The sequence below is a fragment of the Athene noctua genome, chromosome 2, assembly GCF_965140245.1.
Source record: "Athene noctua chromosome 2, bAthNoc1.hap1.1, whole genome shotgun sequence".
Taxonomy (NCBI): Eukaryota; Metazoa; Chordata; class Aves; order Strigiformes; family Strigidae; genus Athene; species Athene noctua.
This window is the reverse complement of record NC_134038.1, coordinates 14,972,128-14,988,304: the sequence shown is the minus strand read 5'-3', so window position 1 is coordinate 14,988,304 and position 16,177 is coordinate 14,972,128. Positions and strand designations below refer to the sequence as shown.

Below are 16,177 nucleotides of genomic sequence, written 5' to 3'. Positions count from 1 at the left end.
ACACTAATTTCCTTTAGGAATTCTTTTTTAAACACCAATTTTAGAGCTTTAAGCAGCCACACAGTTTGTGAGTCTAAGCATAAGAACTGAGTTAGTTGTAGAAGTGTCTGATACTAAGGTTAGTATCAAAACCCAAAGGGCACAGTGTGCCTCATGGAACAAAACTGAAGGATGGAAGAAAAAAAGCTATCATCCTTTTAATGTGAGGAGATCTAAGAAGAAATTTCATTTGTGCTTTTTTATTTGCCTTTAGACTTCAGCATCTATGAAGTTACCAGTGTATATTACTGATTCCTGAAACCCAGTCCAATCGTTGAGCTTGACTTTCTGCTTGTATTATTGCTAGATGCTGAGTACAGTGCCTTCATAAATAAAATCATATCAAAAATAGTAGAGCATGCATCATTTGTTTTAAGTAGCAATCAAGAAAACCCCATATTTGTGAATAAATTGGAGTCTATATCTAAGCTGAACAAAAAATTTTCAACTGTCAGGTAAATCTTGCAGTTGCCTTATTAATTATTAAACTGGCAACGACCTCGAGAGGAGATGGCATATGGTGGGGGTTCAGTTGCTGACTGGGTTGTGTCACTTTGGACAAATGATTTCCTCTCTCCCATTGCCTTTTGTGTATATTGTATGGTTAGGCTACAGAGAGGTTGAAGCAGGTACTGACTTGCATCTATGATAAAGACTGGCATGAGGAGGTGCTGATCCTGGATGAGACCTGAAGATATTGTTATAATATATTTTCAAAGGGTTTTTTTTGCTAAAAGCTCTTCAGAAGGTGATGAGTGCCCCTGGGCCTCATTCAAAATTAAAGACAATATTGTTTGACTGGAGTAAATTTGGGACTGAGCCATGCAAGAACAGTATGTCCATTAACGATGTTCAGTCTGATGTAGACAGGTTTTTTATCTTTTATGGAAAGAAAAATGCTGAAAAACTTTTAGCTGTCTACTTTGCTGCTCGTCAAGCATATAGGATACCGTTTCCTTTTAATTGAAATTTTTGAAGTCAGGCTCAAATTTCCAAATATATTTGTGCAGTATATATGGAACAGATTCAACCAGTGCAGTTCCTGATGAAATGAGTATGCATTTATTGCAGTGTTCACTCATGAGGCAACAGTGGCTTGAAAACTCTGATTACTATATGGCACAGAACAAAATCTGTAAAAGGCCTACAGAAAAGTTTCTGTGCTTAGTATTTATGATATACTTGATATGTGGATATTTTTGTATGTATTACAGTATAGCATTAAATTAGAAAAGCATTTAAACATATGCTAAAACTTGAAACTACTGAGTAGTCTTATGTATCTTCCAGAAAACACTTAAACATTAACTTTAATTAACTCATTAAGCATAAGTAGCCAAAAGAAGTATCTCACAGAGAATGTGTTACCTTTATTTTAGATTATATACATGAATTGTCTTGTGTTATAGGATAATAATAAAATTTCCACCATTGTATTTAATCAGGAAAAGAGCCAGTGCAAATACAGTTGTGTTCATATTGTATTTCCACTCTGAATGAATGACTCACAAGAGTGTTCTTTTTTGTTTTACAGGTTTCAGCTTTTTTGCTATTGGAGTAGCTGATGCTGACTATTCAGAGTTAGTTAATATTGGCAGCAAGCCCAGCGAAAGACATGTCTTCTTTGTGGATGACTTTGATGCCTTTACAAAGATTGAAGATGAGCTGATCACTTTTGTCTGTGAAACTGCATCAGCAAGTTAGCCATTTTGACATATATTTGCCTTTAAAAAAATAAGTGCTAAATACTGGGGGGTTTGTAACTATTATTTTTCTATTAAGAGGTATTCTTAATCTTTTAAACATAATTTACTGCATATATTATCACTCTGTTATTTCCATAAAAGATTAAGGAAATGAAGGTGTTGTGGCTTAAAATATTTAATGGTTGGTTGCTATAAATCCAGAATACATCCATCGGTTATCAGAAAGTTATTTCAGATTTGAAACGTTAATAGTTCAGAATTTAGTAATAGAAATTTAATTATATTTTATTTTGTAGGCTACTTTAATCATCTGTAAGAGTAGAGATAGCTATATATTCATTATTACTCAAATTGCATGGTTAATTTATTAATGGACAGCTGAACATTAATGTTTGTATTATTAGAGAAAGTAGAAGAGTTGTAGCCTAAGGAAAAGCATAAAATATGCTCAAATTCTTTGAAATCTGTGATCTTCAGACTCTTTTAGAAAATGAAGGGAAACACATTTTGGAACAACACCTAATGGTTAGAGGTGAATAATTCACATGCTTTTAGGTGTGTGCCCTCAATATGTTTCCTAATATATAAGCCAGGAAGTAGGCAGTGTATGGCTGATGTTAATAATTTGTGATTGTAAGGAGACCTTGTGCATAGGGCTGTGAGTTATCATAGCTGGCGAACACAGATATGTTGCTTGTGTCCCATCAATTCTTTGGTTTTAGCCATAAAATCTAATTTCAGTGGTAGAGAGAACTTTGAACGTTGAGAATACTCAACAGTAGCATTTATTGGTCACTTGTGCTTGTATTGTAGAAGTGATCTCTGATTATAAGTATCCTGGGGTGCCATATTTGACACCCTGCATATAGGCTTATTGATTTCCCAGGGCACCTTTCCTGGAAGATGTTAGTGTGCTTTCTTCCCTGCCAGAAGGAAAACATAGATCTACAACTATTTAAAATGGGTGCACACATCTTAAGGACTGCATGCAATTCTGTTCTCTGTTTTTCATGAAAGTTATTGTGGAATTTGAAAAGGTGCCGAGAATGCCAGCTAAAGAAATTGAGCTTGAGCTGGAGTTAGGCTGGAGAAGCTCACAAATAGAGAACCAGGGAGCACTTGGCTAAAACTTGGTACAAGACATACATTTTTACACAGCAGACAGTGATTTTGTTGCTACAAGAGGTTATGAAGGCAGGTTCATGGAAAGATTAGACAAATTAATAGACGACGGATCTATAAAAGGATATTATGTGGAACACACAGGGATGTACCCTTTAACATTTTTGCTACAACCCATGTGGATCCTGAGGACCATCAACTGAATGGAGTAGAAAGTGGCCAGATTTGTATGCCCTTCCTAAACAGCATCTCCTTTTGCTACTGTTGGGGATAGAGTACTGGGCTGAGCAGAACATTGATCTGACCCAGTGGGACATCTCTTGTATCCTTAAATATATCTTTCCTTCTTTTCCAGCCTGCCCCTTGGTAGTTAAAGATGGCAACAATTTTGCAGGTACAGTATTTTTGTGTTCATTTTTGTTCCTGATTTATGGAAACATTTTCATTACTTGATTTTCACAATATTAGGCAATAAATTTCCCTTTATGCTAACAGCTGTTAAACAGATGGTGATTTGAAACTCTTTGATGCAACTGGCTTTGTCCTTTTTTGGTTCCTGTAATGTGGCATTAATTTAAATTAATAGAATGTATATTTTGATGTCTTCCAGGATTTAGAATGATGGAAATGTTTGGTTTGGTCGAAAAGGAGTTTTCAGCTGTGGAAGGAGTTTCAATGGAACCTGGTACATTTAATGTTTACCCATGTTACAGACTGCACAAGGATGCCTTGGTATCCCAGCCTACCAAGTATGTATTAACATATAAATAACCAAATATAATAATTAAAACAGATAATTAATTATAATAGCATATATTTCATAAAACATATGCAGATAATTCTCCAGTGCAGGCAATTACTCATTTCAGGGACCAGTATTTTCATGTCAAAAGCACAGAGATGCTACTGTATATCTACATTATGCTAATAAATAGAGTGTGTGGTGCCCTGCGTCAGTTTAATTCAAAAATAGCAGTTGTGGTAAAAATAGGTAAGCCCACTGGCTATTTTGTGTTTCCCACGTGATCCAGTGTCAGGCTTGTGCCAGGTTAGCACCTAGCATTTCTGTGCAGGCATGTGTCTGGGCAGATTCCAGTACGTAGTGCGTTGTGAAAGGTGCCTCTGGAGTGCAGGTTGAAGTCTGACAGAGTGCAAAATGTCTTTGAAACAGGGGTCAGGATGGGAACATGCTTTAGCTGTCCTCAGTCACTTTCACTTCAGTCTATGTCTATTCATTGATTACAAAGGAAGATTATCTCCTTATGCTAAAACGAGTCTGTGTGAACACCGTCTACTACCTTTCTGGGAGACAGGACATAGTTCAGTCATGAGGACTGTGTCCTGGGAGAGATACAGAGGAGGCAATGAAGAATCCTTCCATTGAACTTTTACAGTCATTCCTCAGAGATGAAGTGATGGAAACTCTCCATTTCTTCTATGAACAGTGTGTATGTTGTGTTTGGTTCCTCTCAGTGCAGTCCCCTGCTTTGTATTAAGTGGCACCAGAGAAAAGCAATGGCCCTGCTGGATTAAACATGGGAAGATGTAACAAAAAGTATTCTTTAGCTGAGATAAATAAGAAAGAAAAACAGTGGGAAATTACTTTTAAGGTTCATATTAGATGTCATCTTGGTCTTTTGCGTGATTATCCTGTTGTGTCCCAGTTGGAGCTATACTTCTTGGAGCTGTTTCACATTCTCCATGTTTAAATTTCCTTCTGGGTCTAGATGGATTGGAATTTTCAGGGATTAACATTTCTTACTTCATTTTCTCTTTCTGCTTCTTTCTAATCAAATCTGCTGCATTTATATGCTCTTGTCTATCTCCCACCTCAGCCTAATCTTACTGCTTCATTAGGTTTTCACTCCCTTTCATGGCTCAGCGAATACTTTCTCTTGATGATCTACAGGTATGTCTGAATAATATAACTTGCTTTTGTTATCTCCTCTGTGCATCTCATGTCATTAATGTTTTTCTCTTTTCTGAGCAGTGTATCTCCAAACCTCATGTTTCCCCCTCCTTGCTTACCAAACTTTATTTCATTTGTGCTTTGTACAATGGGCATACTGTAAGGCTTTGTTCTTACACCTATTGAGTTACTTCTCTCTCTACGGGAAATGTGCAGTGTAACATCACAGTTAATCATCCACAGACCACTGTGCAGAATATATTGGTTATACATCACATTTAACTCGTTTTCCAGCATGATTCGTGTCTATACATCTTATATGTGCCAGAAACACTTTATAAGGAATGGATCATATTTGGGGAAAATAAACTTATTCAGGCTTCTTTCAGATCCCTTTAATATGATATTAAGGAATCAGTCTAATTAACATTTTCAAAATACAGTCAGTTGTTTCAGAGATTTTTCCAAATGTCCCACTTTGGGATTTGGCAATGAAAGATAAAGTTAAATTTGAAGTACTAAATAACAAATTTTAGGAAATAGCATAAAATAACATACCTCTTTTATGTCATAAACTTCCTCTCTCTTATGCAAACATTCTAGAAGAACAGACTGTATTTCTGTGTGTGTTGTGTTTTGATTTCACTTTCTTATATATTGGTTTTGAAATGTATAAACTACATTCCCTATAATTTATAAAGTTTCCTGTAACAGTCTCTGTCATTCCTAATTTTTATCCATTAGTGATTTAATGATGAAGGACATGTCTACTGAGATGGGTCTTCCAAGCAACTTATATTTTCGTTGTCTGTTAAACCAGACAGTGGCAAAGGTCTCATGAGTGGCTACTGTTTTTTAAAAGCTTTTAATATAATGAATTTCATCTTTACTTCAAACAGACTTCTGATTTGATCTCCAAATGTTAAAAAAGTAAATTCACATTTAAGGGCAATTTTGTAAATTTCTAGGGGAAAGATAACTTCTTCTTTCTTCATAAGTACTCTTTTGATAGATATTAAGTTGGGTAGATTTTGAAAACACTTATTCATATTGCTTCTCAGTCTTGATTTCCAAAGAAATATACAGAGTAATAGAAAGTGTGTTAAGTGAACATCTGGTGAGTAAATCGCCAGATTTAAAATTTGTTTCAGTATAAAAGACATTATTTCTCTTACAGGTATTTGCATCCTGAAGGTCTCCCTTCTGATTACACCATTACATTTCTCTTTCGTATACTCCCTGACACACCTCAGGAGCCATTTGCTCTTTGGGAGATTTTAAATGAAGAATATGAACCACTGGTTGGAGTTATTTTAGATAGTATGTATTTTCTATTTTATCAGTGATTTTTTCTTTAACTGTATAAATGATTCATTCTGTGTCTAGATTTATTGTTGTCAATGTTTTAATCTGCTGCCAGAACAACTACCTGAATCTGGAAGGTAATAGTCTCTAATGGATGCCTTTTAGATTTAATTTAACTGAGTTTAATTTGGAGTTAGAGTCAGATTTTGAGTATGCTGCTCTAAACTGGGAGCAGTGATACTGACATCCAAAGAGCTGTACTAGATGCAGATCGATGTAAGGGAGCTAATCCTTTGCTTTTAAAATTTCCACTGCTCTGAATCTGGTTCTAATAGAATCTATCTTGATATATGCCAGTGGTACTGACAGTATGGTATATGTAGAGTAAATGCAATCTGGTGGATAGCAGACTTGGAGCTGGAGACATGAACTCTTGATGACTCTTTTCATTTCTACTTAATTTGACTTTCACAACTGTAAAACAGGGATTATAATTTAGAAGGTTTTCATATTTACTGTTGAAAAAATGTAGATACTATGGTAGCTGTTCTTCATAGCTGCCAATTGTAAGAGAGATACATTAGTATTTATCTTTCTATCTTCCCTAGAACTTTTTAGATCTGTTCCTTAAAATAAGTGGGAATTAGACATTTAGCTAGACTGAGGATCTGTGTGTCCTTTTCTTGTCCTAGTCCTACAGAGACTAGTGGGCAAGTAAGATCAGGTAGACATAGGTGATGTAGACTCCCAACTATGGGCCCATCCTTCCTGTGTAACCAGGAGAGAGCATTTCTCTGAGATAACTTGTTACTTCCAGACCAGTATATCACTTATGAATGCGTTTTAATAATATTTGATCTGACATCTGTGGTTGTCTTTGTTAAACACAATATTGACCTTTTCAAATAATGTATCAGGCTTTTTCTTCCTCTAACACAGAACCCTTATTTTTATGCTCACACAGATGGTGGTAAAACTTTGACTTTCTTTAACTATGACTACAAAGGAGATTTTCAAACTGTGACTTTTGAAGGTCCTGAAATAAGAAAGATATTTTATGGGAGTTTTCATAAGGTTGGTAATGGTAAAAAAAAAAAAAAAAAAAAAAAAAAGAAAAAAAAGAAAAAAGCACTCTTAATAAAGGTTTGGGAATTTTTCATGTTCTGAAATCTTTCATATGGTCAGCCACTGCCAAAATAAATATATTTGCATATTCAGAATAATTTACCAAACTGTCATAAGTCTCTTTGCAATGTTGAATTAGCATTAAACAAATCATAGTTTTTATGATGAAGCAGATGTGATCAATTTTCATCTTGTGTTTTGTGCCTGTATTTTAGAGTTGATTAAAAATACTTGCCTTGAGAAGTAGTTTAGAAATAAATTGGCTTTTCCTTTTAAGGTTTGGATTGGAAATGTCACTCAAAAAGTCCAGAAAAAAAATTATCATTCTTTTGACCAGAGTTGTTATTTTATAATATATTTTAAGGGCTATGCCATGTCACACTTTTCTTGGCTGTTAGAGAACTTGTAACATTCTTTCTGAAAGCAGATGAAGTAGTACTGGGATTTTTTGTGGAAGATGCTTTTGTTATTTACTTTTATTTCTGATGTTGGTATCTTTTCTAAAAAATTAAGGAAACTGTAGATTGACGGATAGTATTTACAGAGCTTAACTTTTTTGGACTTCCTTTTTAATCAATGGAGTGAGAAGGGGAAGGTGGGTCAGAGCTGAGGTCTAACTCTGACTCTTAAATTGTGCTTTGGAGGAATATATGAGGCCTTTTTAGCACATTCTCCTCTTAAGTATTTTTCTGCGTTTTGAATGATGATCCTTGCTATACATGTGTTTGAAAGGCAGAGGAGACCAAATTCGTAGCAGCTTTTCAGTTATTTAGTTCCATCTGAGCCCATAGCAAAGCAGCTACAGGATTTCTTCCTGGTGTGCTTTCCTACACCTTGGGCTCTGACCTCCATGTAGTGTACTGGTATAGAGCAGATATTGCATTTCTACCAGCCCTTCATCTGGTCTTTCCCTGCTCAAAATTGTTCTTTCCTGTATTTAACCAAGAGTTTGCCCATGACAGGACAGTTGTTGCTAGTCCTCTCTGCTAGGAATGTCTTTGCAGCATCAGCAGCACACAACGGAGTGCAAGTCAAGGCAGAAGGAAGTAATTTTGTTGCTGTGCTTTGCTCTTCTCTACTGTGTTTGATGGGACTTGATTTTTTTCAGTTTAAAAACTTCACTATGGAGAGTTTTGCTGTATGGTTAATATATAATTTACAGGCTAAATTTTACTGCTTAGTTTTGGCTTTTGCAAGTGGCTATAAAGGATGTATGGGTGAAATCCAGTGCTATATAGCAGGATCATACAAGGCCCAGGAATTATTACTGACCACATAAATCAAGAGGGTTTTTGGATCTGGGTGCTATACGAACATTGTGTAGATGTTTTGACAGGGATATTTTTCTTACCAAATAAATTATGTAAGTGCCAATTTGTGTGCAGAGGTTCCGTAAGCATAAAAATAAAATAAATTCATTAAACAGATTAGAATTATAGAATAATTCAGGTTGGAAGGGACCTCTAGAGGTCATCTGGATTATTTGCTATGGATTATTCTCCAAATTCCATTAGGAAACATGGAGTGAGAATCTCATTTCAAAAAATTTTCCCCTTTTTCCAGGAAATTAATATATCCTATGTGCTCCTTCATATGTTAAAGCATCTTTTCTTTTGCATAGTTGCATGTTGTTATCAGCAAGACTACGGCCAAAATAATCATTGACTGCAAGCAAGTGAGCGAGAAGACCATTAATGCAGCAGGGAATATCAGTTCTGATGGCATAGAAGTGCTGGGGAGAATGGTCAGATCCAGAGGACCAAGAGACAACTCTGCGCCAGTGAGTAGAACAAGAAAAACTCTTTAAACTATTTAAAATATTCTAAAAACAAATGTTTGGGATATTTGCAGTTAGTTTTAAGTTGAAGCAGAGTAAACTTATATTTGAAACAGTAAAGTTCCAGCATTTCAGAAATTCTGCAAAGCCTGCAATAGTTATCAACATAGGCAGAACCTATTTTTGATCATTTTAATAAATTAAATCACTGGATCATCATTGTTCAAATGTTATTTTCAAACACATATGTGAACACAGTTGATGCACTTAGATATGACTTGTGTCCAAACTTCATTACACAGAGTAATATAATGTGTGACTCCTTTGCATAGAATCATTTAAACTTTGTTTTGAGTGATAATTATTCCCCATGTCTCTTATTCCCTCTTAATCTATGTTTACCCTAACACCACTATCCATTCATTAAATAATTGAACTGGTCTGACACAGATGGCCCCCAGAAGTCCCTGTCTTAGTATATCTAGTTCTTTTATAATATAAAATAATTTAAATGTGAAAGATCCTCCCCAGGATTAAGTATGCTTCTCATTCTTCTGAAATTATTCTCCTAGAAGAAGTAACTGATCATTCTGTTTGCATGGTAACCTATGGGAGTCTTTCCATTTTGCTTCAGATGTCATTAAGAAGGTTTGTGTGGGTTTTTCAGGTAGATTTAGTTAATGAAGAAGAATTGACAATCTGACAATGATATTAGGAAGACTTCTTTGCTGTGCAGTACTGCTTGCTAATTTTCTTTTGAACTTTCTTGACCTTAGAATGAGGTAGCAGAGAATGTGAACCTTGAACTCGAGGCTTGATTTGAATAGGAATGAGGTTTCAGAAATGTATTTACTTGCTACTATATGGAAATACTCTTATTTAGTAAATAATAAGCCCTCAGAATATCTCTGCACAAAAAAGAGCCTTTAGGCCTCAAACTTATGGATAATAATTATATGAAGCCTGTAAAGACAATTACACAGAGAAACTTTTGTAGTCCCTTTTCAATAGAAACAGAAAAAGGCAAACTTAGGAAATCTTGGAATTAGAGAAGGCTTTGTAAAGAAGTGGAAAGAAATAGTGTCCTTTGTTAGAAGCCAGGAATCTATAAAAGATAAGTCAGACTGCCTACTTACTGAAAAATTTGGTTTTGTTTAAATGAACTGTAAAGCTGACGTAAGACTACAAATGTGTAGCTGAAGATAAAAATTCTTTACCCCATAGCACTGTTTAGCTGCCTTCAAGTATTACCACGTATACTAAATTACAAGCAGGTCAGGAAAGTACCCAAATACCATTCTTTAAATTCTCCATTCTGCACATTTTATTCATATTAAGTAGAACTTATGTGAATAGTCACATTTAAAGCACGAACGAGTTGGTTTCTTCTACTCCAAAAATTAAGAGGATGTCAAAGGAAGGTAGTAGGAGGCAGGATAGACGTTGTCCTCACAACAGGTAGTAAGTCGATCAGCGCAGTTCCTTACCCTACAATTTTGTGAGTGCTAAATATTTATAGAGATTGTGGGGAAGCCTGGACAAATGAATGAAAAGGAAATATTGGTTGTTAACAGATCTGGGACAGGAAATCCCCGGTCTGAAAGTCATTGGAAGCTAGTAGGGTAAGGTAGAAGTATGACTTATAATCTTGCGCTTCATTAGGTAGCACTTGTTGCCACCATTGGAAACAGATTTAGTCCGTATCAGTATCTTCACAGTTTTAAGAGAGTCCTGAAGGCATGCATACAAGGAAAATTCCTTTTTGTAAAACATTTTAAAAGTTGTTTTGAATTGATATGGAAATCAGGGTTTGTTGATAGTTCTGAAAAGTTCTCTTTTCATTAACTGTATTTTCATGAAATGCTTTAATCTTAGTTTTGGAGATGCTTGTTACATAAAATAAAAACAGGCAGGCAGTTATTTTGGAGTAAAATTCTGGATGTTTTGTTCTGACTGTATTCACATGAAACAGTTTAACGTTGTCAGAATACTTTTAGTGTATTTTTAAAATAAATGAATCCAGTGCATCACCTGAATTTTGCAAAACATTTTGATTTTGAAGGAGTATAATTGTATTAGAGTTTTTTCCTATCGATGCATATGGTGTCCAGCAATTCCATGAACAGGCAGAAATAGAGATAGATAAGACAAAAAGGGGATTAGGCTAAAGGTGCCTGGCCCTTTTAACATCCCTTAATAGTGAGGTGTGTGTGGATCAGGCACTCCAGCCAGAGGAACGAAACCTCGTCATGACATGCAGCAAGTAATGTTTATTATTCCTTCAGTGGGATTTAATGACAAGCCCAGCTTTAAAACATTGTTTATTTACAATTTACAAACCTTCTCTTTACTGATGTTTCTTTTTTTAAAAAAAATTTGTTTACCTCTGTGTGTATGTACTGTTAAAAACAGTAACATGTGATGTAGTCTGGTCTTGAGAAGTCTTTGCAGAACTGTAGCCTGATAAGATGAGGATGGTCAGACTTTTCCATCTTAATGGTTTTGCTTGCAGGACTAGATATTTAGAAAGCAAAATCACTGTGAATACAGAGAATTATGAATAAATGTTTAATGGTAGCAAAGAAGGCTTTGTTTGGTTATTTAGCTTGAGTCAGAGAAACCCATATAGTATTTTAGAATAAGGGCACTGAGTCATTCAACATTTGGATGATGAATACAGCAATTCAGGGAATGTTTATTTGCTTTATTTTACATCAATTTGCTTTATCACAGTGGATCTCTAGATTGTCTAATTCGAGAAAACAAATGCATATACGCACCTATGTAGGACTGTATAAATTTAGCCAATGCTGTCAACCTTCCTTAAGGATAACAGAATAGCTTGGGATGGACTGTGTTATGGAAAAAAATGGCAGTACTACTTACTTCTGAACCTGAGTTGCTTTCTGCACAACGAGCTCAGGTGTTTTTGCACTTCTTTTCTGGGATGTCTTATTTGCTTAAGAGTAGTATCATGCAAATGCCCAGGGTCATTCTGAGTCCCAGAGCAATATGTTCATGCATGTTCAAGTGCTACTGCGCTCAAGCTAGTAAGTCCTCCCAGAATTAGTAGCACTGGGACATGTAGCAAAGAGGCATCTAAGTGGCTCCACATGGAGCCAGCTTGCATTTGATGTAGCCAGGGATACAGACTTGTTGGACTCAGGACAGACTTTGTGGAGCCAAACTGAGGGTCCAAAAGCTGCCTTCATGCTGCACTCCAGCTAAGGTGTTTGGCATGGAACCAACTCACATGTGTCTACATCTGTAGTACAGCATATCTACAAACCAGCTAATCTGCTGGCAGATAAAAAGAATTTGTATGTATATGAAAGTATTCCTTGGTTTAAAAAATTATGGTTGATTATATAAGAAAAAAAGAGGGAAAACTGAAGGTGCACATATGTAGTTCATTTTAACAGCTTTAGAAGCAATGCAGTTTTAAGAAAGTCTTAAAATTCACTCTTCTGTTCTAGTGTTAAAATAATGCCACTGAAAAGAATAATAATGGGAGCAAAACCAAAGAGAGTTCTATCTCTAGCAGTTCATCACATTTTTTAACATGTGGGGTTAATTTAATGGGATGTTCTGTTCCCTTTCCCTCTCTACTCAGTATGCACATAAATGAGGCATGGAAAAAGAATAGAAATAGTAACAGAAGAAGGCTTCATCTCTTCTAGACCCCTTTGTTCAGTTCAAGGCTGTAAAAACAAATTGTTTTTACCGTTGAGTCCTATTTAGTATATTGTTTCTGGGTACCTAGCAGCCATTAGATTTACCAGTTGTGTGTATTGTAGATTAAACTCTTGTCCAAACCATGTTCCCAGACCTGTGGTGAGAATTCTGTTTTCTGCGTAGTGTTGTCATGTGTTGAGTGAGCTTTTCACCATCCTTAAACTTTCATTGCCTGGGGATAATAGGGATAAGAGAGGGCATATTCTGAAGTAAAATAAAACTGGAGAAGATGATAAATATTATTTCTGGCTCAGCTCCAGTGTAAGTAATAAGCTACAGGAGACCTTGTCATAGATAAAATCTGAGCACCAAACTAGTGGGTTAAGAGAAATTACTCAGTTTTGAGCTGAGCTCTCTTTTGCCTGTCTCTTGATGCCTCCTTTGCTAGAAAAAAGTTTTGGGAGGCACCATTGGGCGAAATCAGGAATTTAATCAAGGAGGTGGGGATAATCCAACAAATACCTGCAACATTTAACCTTGAACAGCTTGTTCAATCCACGTAGTGTCTGATAGTTCAGACATGTTGGTTAGAACACAAGCCTTTTACCATTTAGGTTAGCGTATCTGTGGTTAGCTGCTCTAAGTCAGATAGCCTTTTCTCTGTCTAATCTGGGTGTTAAATTAAGGTAGCTTTTCTTGCTGATGGTTTCATTCTGCACTGATCTTACAACTAAAAGTGATCTTGTACATCACCCTTGTTTTGAAACAGTTGCAGTTGCAGATGTTTGACATTGTTTGTGCTACCTCATGGGCCAATCGCGACAAATGCTGTGAGCTTCCTGGCTTGGTAAGAAACCTCTTTCAATAACTGTAGAATTTACTTTTTACTTTCCTTTTCATTGAGACAAATGTTTTAATGGAAATTGACAAGTTGGGAGTTTTGAAATAATCCCAAGTCTGCTTGAATTACTTGTTCTATTGAAAGTCAATGTGATGTATATTTCTAAATCAAGCAGGTGCTTTTGAGGCATCTATGCAGTACTGTCTTAAATTCATAAAATTCTTAACTTCTGAATCAAAGTTTTGGGCATCATTCTCTTCCTATCTTGATCTTCTTTTAGAGAGATGAGGAAAACTGCCCTGCCCTTCCTCATGCTTGTTCCTGTTCAGAAGCTAATAAGGGTCCGCTTGGACCTCCTGGGCCACCGGTAAGGTTTTATTTAGATTTGTAGTCAACTGTACCAAATAGTCCACTGGCCACCTTTATTCCAAGACATGTGAATATACTGCCATTGTATAACTAATAAGTTAAATTAGGATTTTAAGCATGGGCAAAAAGATAAAATCATGTTCAATTTATACCAAAGATGCCAAGTAATGTGCTGCAAAAAACCTCCTCACCCAATAAGTGAGTCAAATTTTTAATGGTTTAATCTAGACCTGGAGCAGTTAGGGTAGTCTTTTAGACCCTGAACCCTGTTACCTATCTGTAGCATTAATAAATATGTCATAGTTGGTGCCATTTGGTTTCAGTTTTTTAATCACCTGCTATCTGTCTACTCTAGCATATATGTATTAAATGTAGCTTGGAGTTTGGATTTCTGAAATGTACAGCATGCTTATGAATTAAAGGTATGGAATGTGACAGTGCCTCTTGTGTGGTAAAAGATGAAAAAAGACTTTCCTGTCTTAAAAGCCCTACCGAAGAGCTACAATATTTATTGGAAAGCAGAACTGAAAGTGCTGGTTCTTCTGAAAGTTCCCAGAGGCAGAGAGATACCAAAAAGTGTTGAGGAGAGCAGATGAAATTAACTGGCTTTGGTGAAAGTTGAAGTTCATTCTAGCTTGTCATTGAATGATGCAATACACACTGTCACGACTTCTATCTATGCTTTGTGGTGTTGCTGTGGTGTTGCTTTGGAACTCATCGAAGTGTTTACTTTGTAAAAGTTCAATAAGTGTATATCTAAGTTCCTTGCATAACCAGTGGAACTAGATAAGTCTATAGACAATTATTTAACTTTTCTTCCTTCTCAGCATAGTGTCTTAGAAAGATGGGATGAATGTTCTTTCTCTTTACTGGCTTGTGGAAAAACTCAGAGAATTGATCAGACCAGACAACTGTGATATGGGTCACTGAAGTTAGATAACACAATCTCATATCCCAAGGCTGATTTTTAGCAGTTTAGAAAAGTTGTGGGCTCTGTTTGCAGTGGTCTATTATTGGTTTGGTTTAATAAGAATCCTAACTTGGATGTTTGTAGCATGGTCATGTGTTTTTTCTTTTACAACTAGATTGATTACTCTGGCATCTTAGGGCTGCTTGCTAAGTTAGCTTGAGATGAGGCCCTCTTGTGAACAAGTTTGAACTGCATGTTTCTCTGCTCATACTGTCCTGGATGCTCCAAGAGCATGTTTTGAAGAGGAGCCGCCAATGAAGAATGTGAAGGAACATAAGTTTCTGAAAAGGTTAAAGTATGCAAATTACATGAGATACATGTTCAACATCAAAATTAATTTGCACGTAAGACATTCATGTAGTAGATCCTAGCAGATATTTATCCTAGTAACAACTCAGGTGTTAGTCTTTCTGCAAGAACTGTTCCTCAAGCTCTGGTACAAAAACTTGAGAACGAACTTGGGCAAAAATTTGCTGAAGAGCAGTATCTTGAGCAAGGAAAAATTATTTTGTTCTCCTATTTGAATGTAGGTAATAAATCAAGTATGGATTAAGGTTTTAATTTCTGTATATAGGTGTCCAATTTGTGTTCTGTGAAAAAGAGAATGGAATAATTCACAGAAAAATGCAACTGAAATTGCGTAGTTTGACCACATTTCACAGTCAAATGAAAAATGCTTTAAAATTCTTTGACTGGAAGGATGTGTATTGCTATAGTTGAAACATGCAGATCAGGAATTGGCAAAGATTAATCCAGCAGTAAAATAATGTACTTCTATTTATTAAATTTAGGTTTAACTGTATTTTGAGTAGCATAGTGTCATGCAAGAGGAGGCTTAAAATCGAGCAGAAAAATCGCTGCTTAGGCAGAGGAGTATGTGATTCTGGAACTCAGCCTCTTATGAGTGATGCTTTTTTGCCAGACAGTTAGATGGCATAGCTCTGGAAAAAAATAAAAGGCCTAGGAAAAACCAGGGCAAAAGAATAAAGTCAGTGTTCATCTCTGTGCCAACCAAAAGTCAGAAAGTCACATGTGCTGTCTGGTCAATACTATTCCAAGTTGTTAAAATGTCATGTGACTTTTCTCTAAGCCAAGGATTTTTCTGTTTAAGGGATCAAGATTCTACCATGTAACCAGTTTTAGACATTAGACTACTCTAAATGAAAGGCCTCCATTTGTTTGGGATAGTATCTGGAAATATTTTTTAAGCTCTTTTAGGAAGTGGGTCATTTTGGGGAAGACAAATTATTCTTTAGAGTTAAGATTATCTGGCAGATTTCATTATGGGATATTGCTTTTATGGCTTAATCTTTGACAGAATTTGATAATGCTGTCTGAA

General features: G+C 35.9%; 1 protein-coding gene across 1 annotated transcript in view; it reads left to right on the top strand.

The window, feature by feature from the left end:
- Positions 1-16,177, top strand: part of COL14A1 (collagen type XIV alpha 1 chain) — a 128,827-nt gene that overhangs the window by 76,909 nt on the left and 35,741 nt on the right. Inside the window, exons 29-36 of the mRNA XM_074898499.1 lie at positions 1,574-1,738; positions 3,223-3,261; positions 3,478-3,616; positions 5,954-6,096; positions 7,046-7,155; positions 8,828-8,986; positions 13,428-13,505; positions 13,780-13,866. Coding sequence (XP_074754600.1) covers positions 1,574-1,738; positions 3,223-3,261; positions 3,478-3,616; positions 5,954-6,096; positions 7,046-7,155; positions 8,828-8,986; positions 13,428-13,505; positions 13,780-13,866 — 920 coding nt within the window. The remainder of the gene's footprint in view (positions 1-1,573; positions 1,739-3,222; positions 3,262-3,477; positions 3,617-5,953; positions 6,097-7,045; positions 7,156-8,827; positions 8,987-13,427; positions 13,506-13,779; positions 13,867-16,177) is intronic.